This window comes from Leptopilina heterotoma, unplaced genomic scaffold (assembly GCF_015476425.1).
Source record: "Leptopilina heterotoma isolate Lh14 unplaced genomic scaffold, ASM1547642v1 Lhet_135, whole genome shotgun sequence".
Classification (NCBI taxonomy): domain Eukaryota; kingdom Metazoa; phylum Arthropoda; class Insecta; order Hymenoptera; family Figitidae; genus Leptopilina; species Leptopilina heterotoma.
The window spans coordinates 612683-636339 of NW_025110854.1; the positions used below are offsets into that span (position 1 = coordinate 612683).

The 23657-nt window shown below is 28.5% G+C and overlaps 3 protein-coding genes across 3 annotated transcripts; 2 read left to right on the forward strand and 1 right to left on the reverse strand.

Moving 5' to 3' along the window:
• Positions 1–14334: 14334 nt before the first annotated feature.
• Positions 14335–14877, forward strand: LOC122497632 (anaphase-promoting complex subunit 13). Its single transcript, XM_043604869.1, has 2 exons — positions 14335–14495; positions 14625–14877. The coding sequence occupies exon 2, from the start codon at positions 14641–14643 to the stop codon at positions 14875–14877; it is 237 nt and encodes a 78-aa protein (XP_043460804.1). The 5' UTR covers positions 14335–14495; positions 14625–14640.
• A 78-nt stretch (positions 14878–14955) lies between these two features.
• Positions 14956–19221, forward strand: LOC122497631 (AN1-type zinc finger protein 1-like). The gene is made up of 2 exons (XM_043604868.1): positions 14956–15381; positions 17383–19221. Exons 1-2 carry the CDS (start codon positions 14956–14958, stop codon positions 17767–17769), a joined length of 813 nt encoding a protein of 270 aa, XP_043460803.1. The 3' UTR covers positions 17770–19221.
• A 139-nt stretch (positions 19222–19360) lies between these two features.
• LOC122497630 (tetraspanin-33-like) lies at positions 19361–23637 on the reverse strand. The gene is made up of 5 exons (XM_043604867.1): positions 23222–23637; positions 22665–22868; positions 22355–22528; positions 22137–22268; positions 19361–19973 (listed from the first exon to the last, which is right to left on the reverse strand). Exons 1-5 carry the CDS (start codon positions 23306–23308, stop codon positions 19734–19736), a joined length of 837 nt encoding a protein of 278 aa, XP_043460802.1. The 5' UTR covers positions 23309–23637; the 3' UTR covers positions 19361–19733.
• Positions 23638–23657: the final 20 nt, after the last annotated feature.

The window sequence follows — 23657 nt, forward strand, 5'->3', positions numbered from 1 at the left end:
TTGGCGATACGCAGAAAGTTAATTTATTTTATCGCTTTGCATATAATATTTGAACAATATTTCTCCAAATTTTAATTTAAAAATATTAAGAATTGAGCGAGATGAGATTTTTCTCAGGCGCCTCAAAAAAAATTGATTTGCGGTGTACACTCTAACTCACAATAGAATCATATAAAACAAAAAAATCAAAGTGCATTTGTTAAAGGAGATGTTTTTGAGGTAACGCTGGAAGGAATTTTTTTGATATTTTTTGCAGCACTTGAAAGCCAAAAAATCGATTTTTGCTATAATAAAATCGATTAATTTGTTATTGTAAAATTGGTAATTTAAAAAAAAGCTCCCAGCGTTACCTCAAAAAACCTCTCCTTTAACAAATGCACTATGATTTTTTTTATTTGGATGATTCTGTTGCGAGTTAGAGCGTACACCGCAAATCAATTTTTTTTTTTGGAGTAGGAAAATCTGATTGGGGTACAAAAGTTCCAAAACGGAAGTTCCAATCGAAAAATTCTAGGAAAAAAGTTCCAAAATGAAAAGATCCAAAATTTATTTTTCCACAGTACAAAAGTTCCAAAGCCCAAAATGTTCAAAATATAAATTTACTAAAGTGTGAACTTTCAAAAAAAAAAAATTTCCAAAATAAAAAGTGTTGTATTGTTAAATAAGTGAAAAGTATTGGAGTTGTTCGAAAAAATAAGGCATCTCTAATATTTCACATTATTTTTTCATCTGAATGCTTGTAATACAAAAATCCTTTGTGCAACACCTGTAAGGAAAGTCATACTTTGCATGCCTGTAAAGTAGGCGCAAAACAGTACTTTGCTGCACTAGTGCGGCAAAGTGCTTATTTTGCTGCACTCGTGCAGCAATAAATGTTATACGTTAAATATGTGAGCGCCTCTGGGCTTCTCACTGCTACCTGACTGATATTATCCCTTTCGACCGCGCGCACTTGCTGTTATTGTACGCGCGGGCTCAATTATTTTCAGTTGAATATCACAAAATTTCTAATTATTCGAAATTTTTTTTTAAATTTATTTTCTTACCTACTAAATTTCAATCAGTCACTGATTTTTTACTATAAAATGAATTATTTTTAACTAATTCAAATTTAGAGAACAGTATTAAATATCTATAGAAATTGAAATAAAAAGCGATTCTTTAAAAACAAAGTAAAATAATAAAACTGTTTTTAATTTGGTGATAAAATTCCCGGTTTTGGCATAAAATTTCTGGCTTATTCCCGGATTTCCCGGTTAGTAGACACCCTGAATTTTAATTATTTTTAGTTAAATTTTACAGAATTTCAACTATTCAAAAAGATTTTTATTTAAAAAATTTAATTATGTTGAAAAATGATTCAAAAACAATTTTTGAAAGATTTGCAATGTTTAGAAGAAAAGTTGAAAAAGTCGCAATTTTTGAAAATAATTCGAAAAGTCTCATTTTTCTTAATTTCTCTGACAAAAATTTTTGTTCCTGACATTTCCCTAACTTTACTGACATGTGGCCACCCTGAAATTAAACTCATCCTTAAAACCTTTGTAAAGTATATAGTACAATTTCTAAATTCCTATTACATCATAAAGAAAACAACAATAATAATAAAATATAAATGGGAACTAAATTTGAAGACAATTGAAGGATAATTTGATCAAGAAACCGAAAAAGCGTCGTTTTTTTGGAGGGAAGATCGAAATTACATATTATACAAAAGGGATCGAGAAAGAGACAGAGAGAAAGAAAGAGAGAAACTGGATGATATCTTATAACGTAAGGAAGCTCTCGACAGAAAATTTTACCGGCTAATTTACGGCTTTCTCACTTATAGTTCCATTTTATACGGTTGAAATTCTCCGGTAGATGGGCGAGGATACCGAGGGAGGAAATTCGTAATATAGAGGGCCGCTCTACGACCCCACTGGGAGGAATTCCGGGGTACGTTTTAAATTGCTGCATCCCCAACCTCCTTGTTTATGTATGCTTCGTGTTTCTTATTCTTGTGCGGCAACCAGCGGCAACCGAGGAGAGAGGCGGGCACCCCCTAACTTTATGTGCACAACGTTGGCATAAGTATGCATTCTGTGTGTGTGGGTGCCGCACGAGAGTTAAACTTCCCTGGTATAAGTTGTACGAGGTAGGCGTGTTCCGTGTTTCGGAAGGGAAAACCATATATGTACATGTGTATTGTATGGACTATGGAGAAACGTGGTCCTACGTTTTCTTCTCGTGCTACCATTTTACCCTCTCCCATCAAGGAACAACCTTCCCGAGATCTACACACGTTTTCCTTCTCTTCACTCGCTACCTATACAATATATACATATACATATAGTTACTACAACTTCCAACCTGGAAAAAAAACTCATCTCTCGACTCCTTGAATTCGATTTTCCTATCGAGAAAATCTAACGTCCAACTTCGAATACTCGTGTTCATGTATACAAGTTTATCTCTGTATGGGTGAAATTCACCATTGAAAATTAGGGCACTGACCTGCTGTATAGGGTTTTGTAATCCGATTAACGTTTCGATTCCTTGGCAGTGATTCGACCAATTCAATTTCGACCTTCTTGATAATTTTTCTCCAAGACGAAGGAACGAAAATTGCACCCTGAAAAAGGGAAAAATTATCAGAAAAATGTATTAATGCCAAATACTAAAATAATGAGAAATTTAATGTGCAATTCGAAAAGAATTTCAATTACAAACGAATTCAAATATTTTCTAAAATTTTAATAAATCCTTCTAAACAATTCAATTATTTTCAATAAAATTTCGCGAAAGAATTTAATTTTTTTCTTAATTCGTTATAAAATATTTCAAAAGAATTCAAATATATTCAAATATTTCCATAAAATTCAATTATTTCCTAAAATTTTAATAACTTCTTCAAAACAAATCAACTAATTTTATAAATACTAAAATTCTTTGCAGGAATTAAATTATTTTTAGTCCTATGTCATTAAAATTACACTAAAGAATTTAATTAAAATTTCCAAAAATTTCAACAAAATTCAAATTTAACAAGAATTTAAAATTCTCTAAAAATAATTCAATTATTCTCAAAATATTACAACAAATTCTGAATGAAAATTAAATTACTTTCAAGGCAATTTTGAAATATATTCGTCAAAAAAATTGAAAGAATTCAATTATTTTTAAAAAATAAAAAAAATTCTTCCAAATGAATTCAATTATTGTGAATACACATAAATTCAATTATTTTCGAAGAAACTGTTATTGAATTTCTCGAAAGAATTTAATTATTTTCAAATATTTCTATAAAATTCTTCAAAACAATTCAATTATATCCTAAAACTTTAATAAATTCTTCGAATCATTTCAATTATTGTTATAAATAGTAAAATTCTTCGCAATAATTCAATTATTTTCATAAATAATAAAATTTTTTGCAGAAATTTAATATTTTTCAAGACAATTTTAATAGAATTCCTCGAAAGAATTTAATTATTTTCAAATTTACATAAAATTCATTCATTTCCTAAAATTTTAATAAATTTTTCGGAACAATTCAATTATTTTTATAAATAGAAAAATTCTTCGCAAGATTTAAATTATTTTTTTTCAATAATAAAATTCTTCTCAGGAATTCAATTATTTCAATATAATTTTAATAAAATTCTTCTTCATAAAATTCAATTGCTTTTGAAATTTCCAATTAAAATTATTAAACTTTGCAAGAATTTAATGATTTTCAATACATTCATCAAACTACGACCAGATTAATGGAAACGTGCACATAAAACGAAAAAGATGCATTTTCCAAAAAAAATGGTTAAAACAAAAATTGACCAGGAAAAAATATCTAAATTGTAAAAATGGTGTATATTGTAGACCTTTTTGTTCTCAGCGTTGCCACAAAAATTTTTATTTTTCCCCTGATTTCTAAACAATATTCTAATTTTTTCCCTGACTATAAAGAATGTTCTAATTCACTCTAAAAATGATTAGATAATGAAAAAAATGTTCTATAACATTTATTTACTAATTTCTTTAATTGTATAATTATTCAAATACATCAATTACTTCATTTTTAAATAAATTTTTAATAATTATTATTTTTCCATAGGAATTATTAATTATTTCTAAGAATCTTTAATTCCTCAAAAAATCCTTAATGTTTTATTCTGAGTCTTCAACTCGAAGTGGTGGATTTCTTCATATATTTTATAATATTTAATAAAGATGACCGAGTGATAAACTCATTACATTATATTATAAGAATATTGTTACTGTAATTTTTTCAAAGTTATTTTCATTATTTCAATTCAATTATTATTTTCTAGAATTTTTATAACTAAAATTTTTTTTTAAATCAATTATTTTTAATAATTTGTAAAAAAGTTCTTCTTCGAGAATATTTAAATCAATTTATTTACAATTCAATTTTACAGAAATTTCGATTATTTAAAATTAACTTTAAATCAATTTTTATTAAAAAATTCTATGAGAATTCAATTATTTAAATACCAAAATAAATACTTATTGAATAATTGAATTCTTTCAAAGAATTAATTCGATTAAAATTGTATTAAATGGGAATTGAAATTCTACGATTAGTCTTCTTATTTATGAAAATAATATAATGTGGGGAATCCATACACATTATTTTCATTAAGAGGGAAATTTCTAATTGATGAGAGAGGTGGTTTCACCAATTGGGCCCGAGGCTGGGAGGAGACTTAATGACAAAGAGGGGAATTTCTGGAGACACTGAGAAAATTTGGCACTATCATTTTACCTTTTGACAAAAACACAATTTAAATTCGTATGTACGAAATTGAAAAAGAACATTTACTTTTACTTGCAAGTTTTTCTTTCTATAAAACAATTTTCGCCAAGTTTCGGCATTTGTTTAATTTATATTGTTAAGTGAATTCACGTGACTGATCTTTGGATTGTTGTTCCAACAATATTTGTGATTGTGGACAGTTTATGTGCATTTTTTGGATAAGTCTCTTTGTCTCTCACCACGATTGATTCCCATCCTGTTGGTTGTGATATTCTCGAGGGACGCCTCGCATCATAATTTTACCTTTGAAGGAAGAACGCTTCGATTATCCTATTGGAAGGAAGTTTAATCATCACCGATCCGAGTCGCATCATCCACACCAAGGCCTCATCAAAATTGAGTATCATTTGAATATTGTTTTTTGTGAATGTGTGTTTGGATGTATGTGAGTCGAGAGTGTTGATCGAGAAATTTGTATGTTCGTAGTCTGGTTTGATGACGCGTAATATCTTTGTGGGTTATCAATTAATATTGTTAAAAAATCCTAATCCCCTCTTTTTTGGCAATATTTTGATATCAGAGCATTGTCTCGCGTCATTTAAATTCGATTGCATAAACGCGAGCTCTTTTTCTTTTCTTTTGGGGAAGATTTTATAGGGAAGCGTTATCGGTAAATAGGTATTATTATGAAAAATGTCGGGAAATAACAATTTGTAAGACTTTTGTATAGAATCAGAAAACGGAGAGCTTTATTATTAAACGACTTACATTAATGTATAAAAATTATTGCGTTTTATTTTAGTAATTTCTTTAAATTCCCTAATTTGTTATTTTAATTCTATTTAAAATTTATAAACTAATAAACTTACTGAATTTTTGTATTTGCTTGTAATTCTTAATTAGTATTTTGTTACATATTTGGCGCCCGAACAGGGACAGTAATTCGGTTATAACGCAAAAATTAAAGAAAAATTTTATATTCTGAATTGCTTGAATTCCCAAAGAATTTATTTTATTAATCATGTCTTTTCATAAGCCTCGCTTCGTACCAAAACAAATGTCAACACCTCATTCACTTTGGGGGCATAATCAAAATAACAATGGCATTGACTTTTGTGATGAACATTGTGTTGATTTACGAAATCGTGTGTCGAGTTTAGAAAATATAATTCAATCATTACGGACTGAAATTGAAAAATTAAAATCTCAAAATAATTCTTATCGTAAATCTGATGACTGGCAAAGACCTTCATTTATTAAGGAGGTAAATTTGCCTATTTTTAAGGGTGTTTTAGACGAGGATCCGTCGGAATTTTTAAATGAACTTGACCAGTATTTAAAGATAAAATGCGTACCTTTAGATTATCAGCCTAAAATTGTAAGAAATGCTCTTCAGGCTGACGCACGCATTTGGTTCGATGCGATTAAATTAGAATTAACGAGTTTTGAGCATTTTGTCTTATTATTCGAACAAGAATTTTGCTCGGTTGAAGTGCAGGAAAAGCGTCGCGATTCATGGAGAGGTCGACGGTTTTCGCAGGTTAATGATAATTTAGTCAATTTCTATTATAAACAAATGTCGGAAGCTGCACGATTGAGACCACCTATGTCCGTCTATGAGAAAAATAGGATCATTTTGTCTCAGATGCCAGCGGATGTTCAGGTGGCAATGGCAGGTGCGAGTTTAACAGATTCGCGACATTTTGTGCAAGTACTAATGAGAATAGATGACGCAAAAAATATTAGAGACTCCACTTTCATAAAGAAATCTGATAACGAACGTAACCGCTACTCCAGTACAAATTCTGACTCATCGAGTACTCTTTATAAACCGGTATATAATAGTCGGGAGATTGAGAAGCGTGAGTATGTAAATAATTCGGAACATGATAGACGACGTGATAGTCAGGCCTCTTGGAGGGGGTATAATAATCCAAATAATAATCGAAATTATGGCGGTTCAGATTCGAGACCCACAAACCGTGCGCAAAATGCAGGTAACCAAGGGGCGAGAAATTACCCCCCTCCGAGCCATGTAAACGCGAATGCGAAAGGGGGAAATAATCGTGTTACTGTAGCTGCTGTTCAATCTCAAACGAGTGGGAGTAACACAGAAGAAGAAATATCCCCAAGTTGTTATATAGCCGCGATTGACACGGAAGGGGCACCCATGGAAATACTCAAAGGTGGGGATACGTCAGAAGGTACTCGGGGTCTCTACGCGAATGAGGAGCGGGGGCATGCGCAATCTGAAAATTCTCATTACTCGGGAAACGAATAGACGACTCGATTCTAAACGGTCCGGCGTCGAGTCTACACAAAATAATTTCGTATAAGGACCTTGCTTACGATGTATGCAAACCAATGCCTTCAACTGAAAATAAATTGATAAAATCTCTAAGCCCACGAATTGTTGCCGATATTTTGGGTCATTGTGTAATATGCCTCGTAGATAGCGGAAGTAGGGTAACGTGTATTTCATCTAAATTTTTCGATTTAATTAAAGAAGATCGAAAATGTCTCATTCTCCCTGTTACCAACATTAAGGTGGGGGGGCCATTCGGTAAGTCGACGTGTCGAGTTAAGAACCAAGTACAATTGCCTTTGAAAATTGACGGTTTATTATTTGAACCGGTATGTTTAGTTATTCCAGATTTGGCATATTCTGTTTTACTCGGAAATGATTGGCTGCTTGGTGAAAGGGCAAAAATTGATTATGACCGACAAACTTTATGGATAAATAATTATGAAATCGGAAAGCCATTAATTTCTTACACCGAGGAAATTCCTCATGTTAAAAAAATAGTTACGACTTGTGATAGGAAAAATGAGGGTGAAATGGAAACGCGTATGATAGGTTATTTGTTGGATGATGTGATTCCCACAGCGGTTGGTGAGGAGTCCGAAATCCAAATTTGTCAATTGGAGATCGAAGATGAACCTATTATTCAACCCATAAACTTGAATAATGTTTCTGATTTTTTTCCAACCGATTCAATGCTATCCTCTGAGCAGAAGGGTAAGCTGAGTATTCTGGTGGAGGAGTATCGGGATATTTTTAGTGATAATCCGGGTTGTTTGCAGGGATATGAACATGTTTTTAAATTGACTTCTGATCATCCTTCCATTCGAATGTCTTACACGATACCGATTAAACTTCGCTCACAAGTTTTAAAAGAATTAGATAGATTGGAGTCACTAAAGGTAATCGAGCGTTCCAATAGTCGACATTGTAATCCGATTAGGGTTGTATTGAAAAAAGATGGCAGCGTTAGAATTTGTCTGGACGCAAGAAAATTTAATCAATATATTGAAATTGATCTTGAGGGCCCACCATCAGTGGAACAATTGTTGCAAAAATATGCAGGAACAAATTTTTTTACTAGTTCTGATTTGACCTTGGGTTATTATCAGATATTATTGGCCAAGGAATCACGTCCGTATGTTGCATTTGTAGTAGAGGGTCGATGTTATCAATTCTGTCGGTTACCTTTTGGCGTGAAGACTGCAGGGGGCATATTTGTTCGAGCGTTGAGTCAGGTTTTTGGATCTGAATTTGAACAATTTTTGACGATCTATATAGATGATCTCGTTGTAGCTTCAAAATGTTTCGATGATCATATATTGCATTTAAGTAAAATTTTTTCTCGTTTGCGGGAATGTGGTTTAACTCTCAGATTAGATAAGACTTTATTTGCTAGAAAGGAAATCCCTTTTCTGGGATTTATATTAGGCACGAGTGGGGTTAGACCAGATCCCTGTAAGATCAAAGCCATTCAAGACATTCCTGAACCAAAATCTAGACGGGAATTGCAGAGTTTCATCGGAGTTTGTGGCTATTATCGTAGATTTCAGTCAAAATATGCAAATTTATTAGATGGTTTTCGACAGATTCTTAGTTCCAAATCTGATTTTAAGTGGACAAAAGAACATAGCGAGCAGTTTAAAAAAATAAAAGATAAATTTGCGGAATGCATAATGCTGAGACATTATTGGAATGATAGACCTTTTATTTTGCGTACGGATGCATCAAAAAGTGGCATTAGCGCGGTGCTTTGTCAGATGGATGATTCGGGTGAGGAAATAATTATTGCTCTTATTAGTCGATGTCTTTCAAGTTATGAAGCAAATTATTCGGCAACGGAATTGGAGCTTCTGGCAATTGTTTTTGCAGTAGTGCGGTTAAGAACATATTTGCTGGGGACGACTTTTCAGATTCATACTGACCACAGAGCGCTAACTTTCATGTTGAATACAACGTATCAGAGTTCACGCATTGTTCGCTGGTCTCTGATTTTGCAGGAGTATTCCTTTGTAATTTCTCATTGTAAGGGAACCGATAACGTTTTAGCAAATTATTTTAGTCGAGTGGAAACTAAATTTTCTGAAGAATCCGAATTGATTCGTATTTGTGCGATGTTGGAGCAGCGAGATCGACAGGTTAGTGAGGGTGAATTTTTTGCTGGCATTTGCGCAATAGGGTGTTTAGATTTACATGAATTTCGAAATATTAAAACAATGCAATTTGAAGATCGAAAATTGAAAAATATTTTTAACGAGATAGCTCAGGATAAAATAATAAAAGGATATTGCGTAAAAAATGAAATTTTGTTTTATAAAACGCAAACAGAAAGTTTATGGCGACTGGTCGTTCCGGAAAGTATAATAAATAAATTGACATCGCGCGTTCATGAGGATAATGGTCATATGGGAGCATATAAGACTTTTAAAGATCTGGCGAGAAATTATTATTGGAAGGGGATGCGATTGAGTGTGAAAAGATTCGTTATCAATTGCGATCTGTGTCAAAGAGTAAAATCGATAAATTACTCAATGACAGGGGCTTTTCGAAATGTTATAGCGGACAAACCTAACGATACAGTGGCAATTGATTTTTTTGGGCCTCTCCCGCAATCGACTGGGGGTGTAAAATATATATTTGTATTAATTGACGTGTTTTCAAAACTAGTAACACTTTTCGCAATAAAGCGAGAGACGACCGAAGCAGCGATAAATAAAATGAAAGATTATTTTCGGACTGTCGCGAGACCTAGGCGTGTCCTGTGCGATAATGGGACGCAATTTACCTCACATAAATGGGGTGCATTCTTGGCTGAAAACGAGGTGCAGTCGACGTTTGTTTCCGTAAGGCATCCCCAATCGAATCCAGCCGAACGCGTTATGCGAGAAATAGGACGTTTATTTCGGACTTATTGTAGCGATAGGCACACGCGATGGTCCTTATATGTTAAAAAAATCCAAGAATGGATTAATCTTTCTACGAATGGCGTTACCGAATATACCCCGTATGAATTGCATTATGGACGAAATCCAATTGACAAAATCAGAACACTGTTAGAATTTCCGGATGGGCAAGAAGTATCTCACCTTGAAAAAATCGAAATAGCGAAATCAAAAATTAAAAGGGCTTGTGAAGTACGAAATGAGAATCAAAAAACAATAAGTAAAGTGGAAATTAAAATAGGACAACTCGTATTACTAAAAGTTCCTCATCAATCGAGCAAAGAAGACGGGAAAATTTCGAAATTTTTTCATATATATTATGGCCCATATCGCATTAATCGTATTTTCGGATCAAATGCGTGCGAATTGACTCATATTGACGCGCCTTTTGCTGTTAAAGGTATTTACAATAGAACGGATCTTCGTTTATATCATTCAAATTCAGAAGAAGAAGAATAAAAAAAAAAAAAAAATAGATAAATAAATAAAGTAACGTCTAAATTTTGAGAAATAATGTGCTCAGGGTTAATGAGGTGAGATTGGTATATATTTATATATGTAGGAATATGAGATGGAATGGGAATAAATTATGAGCGTAAAATGTTATTAATTTTATCCATAAACGTGTAAATTTAAAAAAAAAAATATATATATATATATGTGTGAGATGCAGTGTTTGTAAATGTAATTTGACAAAAATTCGGAGAAAACTTATTTCTTCGAATAACATTTTTATTTTATAAAAACAAAAAAAAAAAAGAAAGAAATGGAAAAATAAAGAAAAAATCGCAACTATTTATTCGATCTTTGTGTGCATGTGTGATTTTATATTTACATAATTTAAAAAAAAAAATTGAATTGTTATTCAGAAAAGATCTTATTTGTATGAAAGAAGAATACATGTTATGTATGTAATTAATTGACAAGTATTGTATCGTCGCAACTCAATTAACGAAGACTTGGGTCGGCAGTTTTTCTCCTTCGATTTTCATTTGAAGCAAGTCAAAGAACAGCCAGGAGAAAAGGGGGCAGATGTGGGGAATCCATACACATTATTTTCATTAAGAGGGAAATTTCTAATTGATGAGAGAGGTGGTTTCACCAATTGGGCCCGAGGCTGGGAGGAGACTTAATGACAAAGAGGGGAATTTCTGGAGACACTGAGAAAATTTGGCACTATCATTTTACCTTTTGACAAAAACACAATTTAAATTCGTATGTACGAAATTGAAAAAGAACATTTACTTTTACTTGCAAGTTTTTCTTTCTATAAAACAATTTTCGCCAAGTTTCGGCATTTGTTTAATTTATATTGTTAAGTGAATTCACGTGACTGATCTTTGGATTGTTGTTCCAACAATATTTGTGATTGTGGACAGTTTATGTGCATTTTTTGGATAAGTCTCTTTGTCTCTCACCACGATTGATTCCCATCCTGTTGGTTGTGATATTCTCGAGGGACGCCTCGCATCATAATTTTACCTTTGAAGGAAGAACGCTTCGATTATCCTATTGGAAGGAAGTTTAATCATCACCGATCCGAGTCGCATCATCCACACCAAGGCCTCATCAAAATTGAGTATCATTTGAATATTGTTTTTTGTGAATGTGTGTTTGGATGTATGTGAGTCGAGAGTGTTGATCGAGAAATTTGTATGTTCGTAGTCTGGTTTGATGACGCGTAATATCTTTGTGGGTTATCAATTAATATTGTTAAAAAATCCTAATCCCCTCTTTTTTGGCAATATTTTGATATCAGAGCATTGTCTCGCGTCATTTAAATTCGATTGCATAAACGCGAGCTCTTTTTCTTTTCTTTTGGGGAAGATTTTATAGGGAAGCGTTATCGGTAAATAGGTATTATTATGAAAAATGTCGGGAAATAACAATTTGTAAGACTTTTGTATAGAATCAGAAAACGGAGAGCTTTATTATTAAACGACTTACATTAATGTATAAAAATTATTGCGTTTTATTTTAGTAATTTCTTTAAATTCCCTAATTTGTTATTTTAATTCTATTTAAAATTTATAAACTAATAAACTTACTGAATTTTTGTATTTGCTTGTAATTCTTAATTAGTATTTTGTTACAATAATTTATTCTAAAAAAAATGTATTGTTTATGAAAATAATGGAATTATTGAAAAAATAATTAAATTATTGAGATGTTTTTAAAAAATTGTAAATGATTGAATTCCCGTGAAAATTTTATTATTTATAAAAATGATTAGCGGTTTACGTAGAATTTTATTAACATTTTTTTTAAAATAACTGGATTCTTTTGGACCATTTTATTAGAATACTAGATATTGAAAATCATTAAATTGAGGAATATTTTTGAAAATTATTGAAATTTTGCGAAGAATTTTATTAAAATTTTAAACGATAATTGAATTTAGGAGAAGAATTTATTTTATTATTTATAAAGATACTTCAAAATTTTGACGAGAATTTTTCAAAATTTTTTAACATAATTTTGTATTAAAATTCGTGGTAGGTAATTTCATATTTTCCCCCACAGCACCGAAACTTTCCTAAAAATTTATTAAATATTTACTTGCAATATTCGGAATATTTAATTCCAATAATGTTTATTAAAAGTTCTGTAAAGATTTAAATGTCCCGATTAAATAAATGTTTAGTGTGAAAATTTCCTGAACATTTAAATGATATTTTCGCCTAATTATAATTATAATTAGGCGAAGATTGCAAGTAAATATTTAATAAATTTTTAGGAAAGTTACGGTGCTGTGGGGGTTATGAGGCAAACAAAAAAGACGCCAAAATTTAGAATTGTCTTATGAACTCGAAAAAAATTTTCCAAAAAAATATTGTTTCATAAAATAAATAATATTTTAAATTTATAAGATTTAGAATAATTAGCTAATATTTACTTTCTTTTCATTAGTCACTAAAGAAAGAAACTTTGAACACTAAAGAAAAAGTAATTTTGCGAAACATATTTTCAACAGCAAATAGGAAATAAATTTCGAAAAAATTCATTTTTTGTATTTTCGGTGATGATTGATTTAACTTTATAAAGAAATAAAATTGTTCGTCCATAATTGAAATGATTTTTATTACTAAAAAATTGCCTTATACCCATTATACGCAAATAATAAAAAAACATAACCCTATATAAAATGAGACACAAAAATTATTGTCAATGTCAATATTCACTTTCAATAGTAAAATAAATAAAATTATATAAATCTTTTGAAAAAATATCTTCTTTTTACTGATTAAAATGTATAATAATTAAAAAAGGCAAGAACCAATGAAGTGAAAATAAATGAAATTTTGTTTTTTCCGTTTTTTTTACGTTACCGATACCTATAAGAAAACTGTACATCAAATTGAAATCAGCGACAATGGCGATAATTTATTCACAATTTTATCAAAACTGACTGTCTTGAAGTTCTTCAAAAAAAGAAATTGCAAGTTTCGCCAACAACTTTTGGATTGATTGATTTAAAAAAACCGTGAACAATGAAGAAACTTTTTAAAGAAACTTGAGCCATTAAGCATTAGCTCCTGTTGACGGGAACCCGAATTTCACCTGTCATTGACACGATTATTATACTTGACAATTTATAGGTTAATTATTTACAAAATATTCTAATGGCCGAATATACACAGCGCAACGCCAGTATAAGTGCCAATGTTAAACACTACTACTACTACAAAATATTCTAAATCTTCAAAATTAGGACAACAATATGAAAATCCTCATGAAAACCGATAATTTACCCTTTATTTTCCCTGAAAAGATGAAATTATAAATACTTACAATTTTAAAACTGAGTCACAATGACATACGCCACGCCGGTTCGGAAGAGGCCGCAAACTTTTATCTCGTGCCACTTTAATGTAGGAACGGCAATAACAAGTTTACTTTCCAACTGAAAATGAAAATCTCAACTTTATACCACGAGTTATTAAAGTCAGAATCAATGATAATATGTTGGCTAGGAAATTTGCGAAATAGATAAATTATAAGTTTTACACAGAGTCACGAACAGGATTGTAAGAAATAATTAGGTTACCTATGGACTTGGAAACAAATACATATGAATTTTATTCTTCGGTTGCATTTTTTTGTTGCAGTCAAATGAACAAAGTAGTTTGGAGTTAACTTCTTTACTTTGAAACTATATTGTAATAATAATGATTAATGATGAGGAGAAAAAAAGAACTTTTGTTATGACAATGCCGCCAAAAGCAGAATTGAGCAGAATACAGCAGCGCCAATTGAAATAAACTATCGGCTGCAAAGTGTTGGTAAAGTAGTGTCGACTAAAATTCTACAGTCGATAAAGAAGTATTTTCTTCTTAGTTGAGGAAATTGCCAAAAGGTTTGACAGCTACTAACCTAACCTAAAATTAAAGTAAATTTTAAAAAATCGTAAATCTTGTAAACGTAAACAAACTAATTATTATGTTAATTAATAAACGTCTATTATTATAATTTAAGTATTAAACTATTAAATACGGTAAGATTGTAAAGAAATTTTCCTATAATATCAATATACAACAATTAGAGTGTTACATAAATGTTTTTACAAACAAATGTTTACGTTCAAATTATTTTGTAAATGACTTTACAATATTTCTAATTTTAGTTTCCGATATCTCGTAATGGACAGTCAAGTTTGTGGAGACGGCAGACTATTGGATTTAATTGACGACGCATGGCGAAAGGAGAAACTTCCCCTTGATGATATTCTTGTACCTTTATCGGAATTACCCGATCCTGAAAGTGACAACGGCGATTCTCACATGACACTCAAGGAGTTGGAGCAAAAGTGGACAAATCTCGCTCTTGGAACTCTCAGTGAAAATCATCTCCACTCGCCAACAACATCGCACAGTTAATTTTTTAATCTAAAAATAAATTCTCCCACCTAAACATAAATTTCAAAAAATTTGTTTCTTTTTCGAGGGTGAGAAAAAATGGAGTTCCCCACAACAGGAAATCGTTGCTCTTGGAAGGAATGCAAACAATTAGATTTTCTATCAACACCATGTGATCATTGTAAATTAGAATTTTGTAAGGAACATTTTCACGTAATTTCACATTCGTGCTCTCAATTTGTCGACAATGTTGCAACAAATATGGAGAAATTAACATCCTACTGTTGTTCGGATATTTCTTGCAGTCTAACGTCTGTGATTGAGATGCCATGTATTGTATGTAAAAAACACTTTTGTCTCGCTCATCGTTATCATGGCTGTTTGGAATTGAGTGAAGAGGAAAAATTACAAGAGAAGAAAAAATGGGACAAACCAAAACAAGATTTTGCTGATGCAAAAGCTGCCGTCGATCAAACGATAAAGGAGAAACTTAAAAAATCAAAAAATTCCGCAATGGCCATTAAAGTAGGAATTTTATTCGCTAAAATAATTTACTTTATATTTTAATTTCATTATCAGGATTACCACAGGTCAAGGGAATTTAGGAAAAAGTCAGAGATTTTTATTAAAAGTAGTGGAAGAAATTAAATTTTTAGAATTGATAAGAAAATTGTGTATTTTTGTGACTTTTTTGTTTGTCTCATAAACTATGAAATTACCATAAATTCTAATATAAAACCTTCAATTTTTTCTATTTCCGTCAATAATTTCTTTTTAAATAACTTAATTCTTCAAAAACTATATAATAAAATTATTACTTGTAAATTATTTAATGAATAATTTTACTTCAACATTTCAAAATTAATTGAATTTTAAAAAAGTTACGTTTACAATTTTCATAAATAGATTAACTTTAAAAGGTTTTAATTTGAAATTTTGTAAAATTTCAATTTTTAATGAATTTAAATAGAAATCTTAAAGAAACGTAGATTTTTGAAAAATATGTTATTAATTCAGATTCTTCTGAAATAGCAGTTACAAATGAATGCAGAAATTATAATAATTTTCAAAAGTAACAAAATTCTTTCGTCAAAATTCAATTATTATGTTGAAAATTTTTTTAAATTCTCGTTAAACTTTCAATTATTTTTATAAATAATAAAACTCTTCTCCAAAATTCAATTATTATCAAAAATTTTAATAAAATTCTTGGCAAAATTTCAATTTTCAAAAATTTTTCTCAATTCAATAATTAAAAATAACTATTTTAATAAAATTTTCCAAAAGAATTCAATTATTTAAAGAAACTTTTGATAAAATTCTACTCAAACATTCCATTCTTTTCATAAATAATACAAATTTCACAAATTTTTTATAAATTTCTTTGCAACAATTCAATTCTTTTCATAAATAATAAAACTCATCGCAGACTTTCAATTACTTTTAATAAAATTTTAATTGAATTCTTTGAAAACTGTAATTATTCTTAACAATTTTATTAATTAATAAAATTAATAAATTAATATTAATTTAGTCAAAAGAATTCAATTTTGAGAAACATTCAATTATTCAATAAATTATTTATTTTTGTATTTACATAATTAAATTCTCGTAGAATTTTCTAATAAAACTGAATTTCAGTTAAAAATTTAAATAATAATTGAATAATAAAAGCATTATACCTAGCCTGAATTTTAAGAAATAATTGGATTTTGAAAAGGTTTGAAATTAAATTCTTTGAAAATCTGAATTTTCCACATTTTAAACTAACAATTCTGTGGAATTCAGTTTTTTGAGAAAGTTTAATTGCGGATTTTTTTATAAATTATTTGAAGTTTTTATTTTCTAATATAATATTTAATTGAAGAATTTCCAAATAATCGAAATTTCGTAAAATTGAATTATAAACAAATATAGATATTTAAAAATTTTCAAAGAACTTTTTCAAAAATTATTAAAAATAATTAATTTGAAGAAGAATTTTAGTTAAAAATTGACAGAAAATAATAATTGAATTGAAATTATGTAAATAATTTTGAAGGAGTTGCAGCAACAATATTCTTATAATATCTATAAAATATTGATTTTATCACTCAGTCATCTTTAATTATTATAAAACATGAAGGAATCAATCGACATTTTCATGTTTTATAATTCTTATAAGTTGTTGAATTTGAAATTTTCACACATGTTAATTCCTACGGAAAAATAATAATAATAATTAAATATTTATTTAAAGAAGAATTTATTGATGTTTTCGAATAATTTTACAATTAAAGAAATTCGTAAATAAATATAATATAACATTTTGTTGAGTAGCTAATAATTTTTAGAATGAATCATAATAATCTTTAGAGTCAGGGAAAAAGTCAAAAAATTTTGTCTGGAAATCAGAGAAAAACAAAATTAAATTTTTGTGGTAACCCTGATTATTTTTTAAATTAATTTTTTTATCAGTTTTATTTCATTTTATTTATCTTTATCGTTTATTATAAAATTTTGTTGAAAATTATACTTTCTTTTCAGGTGCAACTTATGAAATTAAAAGGTAGTTCCATCGGTTCCCAAGGAATACCAACGGCTGATCGACGTTACTTTCTCGTTTATTATCCCACGAGTACAAAAAATGCTGGAAGCTCGAAAGGAGCATTTGTCTCGATAAGCTGGTCAATGGGAAAGACAATTGATTCAATTGCTGATTTATTAGGTATTCCAAACTCCAATAATGTATCAACTTCAAAGAAATTACGAATATTTCACCACGAAACTGGTCTCGTTATCTCGGAGAAAATGGATACACTTCTACTGGATCTTTTCAACAGCAAAGATTTAATTGACGGACAAAGTATAATTTTGGAATATTGCAATGATCACAAATTAGAACCCTCTATTTATAAAAGTAAAACATTTTGATGTTTTTTTAATTACTGTTTAATAACTCAATTACTACTAAACAATACAATTTTATATATTTTTTCTTCTAATTTCTATATGTTTATAAGTGAAATAAAAAATCTTGATTACTAAAATATAAAATTTTGTCTCAAAATATTGTAATTTGTAAAATAAATATTGTAAAGAAAACGAAATTTATTTTCAGTACAAATTTTATTTGAGCGAATATTTCCAAAAAGTCTTGTATGTCTATGCTTGACTACTTACAGCTAAAATAATTACAATCGAATATGATCAACATTTGGTCGAGTAAAGTAAAAAATACTAAAATTTGAACAAATTACTCATTTTATAATATTAACTGCAGTAAACTAATTTTTCTTCTAATAAAAAATAGACTCAGTACATTTTTAGAAATTATCGAGTACATTTCATTATTTTTTTTTCACTGGCAATTATCATCATCTTATACAATAATTGTAGTTCTTTTTTTCTCGTTACTATTATACAATTAAAAATAATTCTATTGTTGTCATTGTACAATTATAAATAAATTGTATTGCTACAATTTTACAACTTTAAATACTGGTATGATTACAATGTTTTTTTTTCAATTAATTTTACTGCAGTGCGACTTAGACTTTAGATTTTATAAGTTTTTATGATATTAAAAACTATATAAAGAACCTTCTACAAGATCAATATAATTATGAATTACTTCAATACTGTTCTTACAATTTTACCATTAATAAAAAATACAATACAGCATGTGACATGCATTTTAACAAAGAAATTCATACATTCACGCAAGTTTATTGTCAGATTTATTAATGGACAATTAAAAAAAAAATAATAATCATAATAAATCTGAAAAATATGTGCAAGGAATTTTGGCACAAGGCTCTTACAAATATATTTTTGTAAATTTGTATAAATTTTTCAAATTTCACAATTTATATTTGAATGCCAAAATAAATTTGTGTGCGCAATTTCCTGTGCGTTAAAAAACAAAATAAAATGTATATAAAATAAACATATATGTCAGTCAATAGACAATCGAAATTATCCACAAATGCGTGAAATGTTATTTTACAAACAAAACAAAAAATAAAATGAACCTGCGCTGATGGCAATAATCTCTCAATTCTCAAAATATTAATAAAGCATTAATAATGTTATTCTTTATTCTAAATCTAATAATAAAAAAAAAAGAGGGAAAAGAGCAAACGCTCAATATTATATATAAAAATCACAAAGATTAAGTAATCTTATACGAAATTAAATGGCAATACTCGAATTATTTTTTACTCTTAGATTCGAGAGCGCATAAAATTAAGGAATCGAACTATTCAGAGTTACGAGATTCAGAAAAGATTCCTGGCATTTTATCTATACAAAAATTAGTTTTCTTTTTTATCTTTTTTTATCTTTGTTTCTTTTTTTTCTTCTTCTTTCATCTATCCAAAAATATGAATTCCAAGTTTTCAGTTTCGAATATTATTTCGGCGTGTGAATCGTTTTAAAAAGATTCATTATTGCAATAAAATGAAAAGCATAAAAATATTCAGATCACACAATTATTTGTTCTTTTCTTTCGCGTAAAGGCGACTTTGTTTTAACTATATATGTATATTATTATTATTATTATTATTAACGTCAGAGAACGTGAGAATAGTTTTGTCAAGAATCACAAGGCGATAAAGTCCTCCTAAATTCACTGTCTGTTTTCTTTTGTGAGAGTGTATAATCGCGGATGAAAACTAATTCTTATTGAAAAATAAATGAAAATAGTTTTTAAAATAGAGAACAAGGCGTATCAGTGAGAGTATAAAGAGCACATAAAGAGAAATTGCAAAAAGGACGAGTAACACCATCCGGGCATTTACACTGGCCTCTGCATTTTGTCCTCTGGATCGGCCGCTTGCCACCTGCCTGCTGTTCGAGGAGCTTACATGATAGCGGTAGGTGGCCTGCGGTCAACCTCAGGAATAATGCCAACGTGATTTTTGCAGTTCGATTTGTCCCTCGAGTGTTTTTGCCAAATAGATAACGAACAATTGACTCAATGCAACACCCAATGCAATTCCCGCTATCGTGTAAAGATTTCTCTCAGCCCAACTTCGCACAATATCGATACAACCATTGGTCCACACCTTTTTACTAGCTTCCGATACTGGAAACATTTGCACTTTGTAACCGCACATTATATTCACTAGACCGCTCTGAAAAGAGAAATTTTATTTTATTTTATTCTTTATTGTTAGAAAAATAAGTAAATAAATACAGGCTTTGTACTCGATAATAATTCATTATAAAAAAAGTAACAAAATGTAGCTTTGAGACTGAATATCACATTCAAAAGTAGAACAATTTTTTTTAAGATAAATATTTAAATACATAGGTAACTATAAAATTTTCCACAGGAATTAAAATATTTTAAATGATTTCAATGTATAGCCTTTTTGAAAGTTAAATATTTCTAAAAATTACTAAACTGTAGGTAATTCTTCCAAAATTCAATCATTTATATGTTGAAATTTTTAAATAAAATTATTCAAAAAATTTTAAATATTATTACAGTTTTACAAGAATTAAAATTTCAAAGATTTTGATTAAAAAGCATATGAAATCTACTTATTTCTAAAAATTTACACTATAATGCTTCTAACATTCAATTATTATCTTGAATTTTAACTGAAATTCAGTTTTAAATCAATTTCTATTAGAAAGTTTTACGAAAATTCAATTATTTCAATACAAAAATAAATAATTCATTGGATAATTGAATATTTCTTAAAATTGAATTCATATAAAGAACTTTATCAAAATTTTTTTTAATAATTTGATTTTTTTGGAGAATTTTAATAAAAATTTTAAGAATTTTTTTTTTAATTTTTTGAGAAATTTATTTAAAATTGAATTAAAAATAATTGAAATCCTGCGATGAGTTTTATTATTTACAGGCCTCGGATCGACTTTAACGAACAAAAAAAGTCGCTGTAGTCGATTAAAAATAGAAAAAAAGTCGAAAAAGTCGATTATTTAATTTAGTGTTGTCACAAATATTTTATTTTCTATTTCCCTGATTCTTCACTGATTTCTAAATTCAATTAATCAAAACTTGTATAATTTTGCTAAATAAAATAATTAAATACTTCTTATTTCTTTTTTCACCAGGAAATAAAATTTAAAAAATTTCAAATTCTGAAATTTAATAATTTCTAAAAATTAAAGCTACCTATAACCCTTACAAGATATCAATTATTTTCTACAATTTTTAACTAAACTTCATTTCTAAATCAATTATCTATATTACTTTTTAATATTTTTCCGAAAGTTCTTCAAGAATTCAATTATTTAAATAATACAAAAATTCAATTTTTATAATAATTGAAACCGTTCATTTTTCTTTTTAAAGATATTAAGGTAGAATATATTCAAAAAAATTTAATAAATAAATTCGTAAAATTAACTTTTTAAAAATATTTCTAAATAGTTTTTGAAAGACGCAATAATTGAATTTTGCAAAGAGTTTTATTAAAATTATAGATGAATTAGAATTTTAATAAAATTCCAGAAAAAAATTAAATTTTACAAAAAGTTTGATTAAAATTTATGAAAATAATTGAATTTTTCAATAAATTTTTTAAAAATTCCTGAAAATAATTGAATTTTGCAATAAAGTTTTTAAAAATTCCTAAAAAATGGAATTTAGACATAATTTTTATTAAAATCCATTAAAATAATTGATTTTTGCAACGAATTTTAATAAAATTCCCTAAAATAATTAAATTTTGCAATAACATTTATTAAGCGTATAAATAATTGAGTTTTTGAAAAATATTTAAAAAATAATCAAATTTTTGATGAATTTATTTATTTTCAATTAATTTTACTAAATTTCAATTATTCAAAATGTTTTTAATTGTATATTTCAAAAATTTAATTAGAAAAAATTTTCAAAAATAATTTTTGAAATATTTATCTATAGCTATTTTTTATACTGCGCGTAAAAATCGAAAAAGTTGCAGTATTTTATACTAAAAATATGGTATTTTGTCGCAAAATTTGGAAGAAAAGTCGAAAAAGTCGCATTATTTGAAAATAGTCGAAAAAATCATAATATCCGAGGCCTGTATTTATAAAACTAATTGAATTCTTGCAACGAATTTTATTCCAACTATTAGCGAATTTAAAGTAGTGCAAATTCTTAAACAAAAAAAAGTATCATTTAGTGTCAAAAATCTAAAAAAAACTTATCCGAATAAGTATCAAATCGCAAAAATAGTAGTAAATAGTAGGTTTTAAATATATGAGTACGAAGCCTGTAAATAAATAAAAGTGAATTAATTGTAGATGAAAATGTTTTAAAATGCAATTCTCACCGAAATATCTGTCGCATTTATACAACAAGAAAATGGAACACCACAACGTTCGACGCTAGGACTAGAGCAATTAAAATATTCATTTTTTCCCCAATCTAAATATCCCTCTTGACTTAAACCGCAACACTTGAACTAGAAACAAAGAGAAAGACAATACTTTATAATTAAAAATTCAAAACTTAAAGTACTTTTCAAATACAAAAATAATTGAGTCTTACTTCTTGTTGACCAAAATCAATGAAATTTTGTAAATCAGGATCCTCACGATATGATTGAATTATTTTGTCAGTGAATGATTCCTCGAGTAGAGATTGAAGTGTGTGAGGAAAGACAAATCCAACAATAGCAACACCCATTTCGAGAAGGAAAAATACCAATAAACACAGTGAATACTGAAAATAAACAAAATGGGTAAATGCAGAGTAACATACAATAAATATAGAGTAAAATACAAAAAGAGGGATTTTATCAATTGTACTATAAATATTAATTTAATTAGTTAAAAAATACAAAAGAAATTGTACTAACGAATTTTAGAAGACAGGTATTTTCACGTAAAGCTCCAACGCAACCAGCAAAACTGACAATAAAAACAACTCCTCCAGCTATCACCATCACTAAAGAAATATTTAATACGACATCGTAGACATTTTCCACTCTCACAGATCCTGTAGCTTGCCATTTATCGACAAATGCATAGAGACCAACTCCAATTAGCAATCCGCCGAATAACTAAAAATAGTCACATTAATTATTCAATTGACAGTTTTATAGGTATATATATCCACCTTTCACATTATTTTTCAATTGTAACACTTTAATATTTTCCAAAAGAAATTTTACTTTTATTATTCACACACAATGCCTTCTATTAAAAGAAAAATATATAATTATTATAAAAATAATAATATTTATGAATGTAAACATTTTCTATTTTAATAAATAAAAATAAATTAAAATTGCATGTGACGCGAGAGAAAATTTAAAATCAATGAAAGAAACAAAAATACAAATAAATGTGATAAGAGGCAAGTGTTTTTAACAAAAGAATACATGTAACAAAAAAAAGTATGTATATAACCTACCCAGATGATAAAGTTAAGAAGAAAGATCATGTATTTCACACACGAACTGACATACGTGAAATTATGCATTCGCCTTCGATTATGCATTTTTTAACTGTTCGATTTAATAATATCACAAAATATAAATCTAATTCAAATAATAGATTTCACTTTATTTAAAAAGATGACGTGTCTCCAATTTTCTTTATTTATTTGGATCGAATTCGCACACATCTATGTAAATTTAATTAAACAACTTTTATAAATGTTCAATTTCTTTAAACGCAACATTATGAACACACGTGAAATTATTCAACACTGAAATACAAAATTTTAAAGAAAGATATATTCTAATAATATATAAAAACTGTTAAATAATAGAAAACTAAAATTTAACATTCTTTACAGCTTCTTTATGAACGGCCATTGTTGCGAATGTCAAAGATTTCAATTCCGT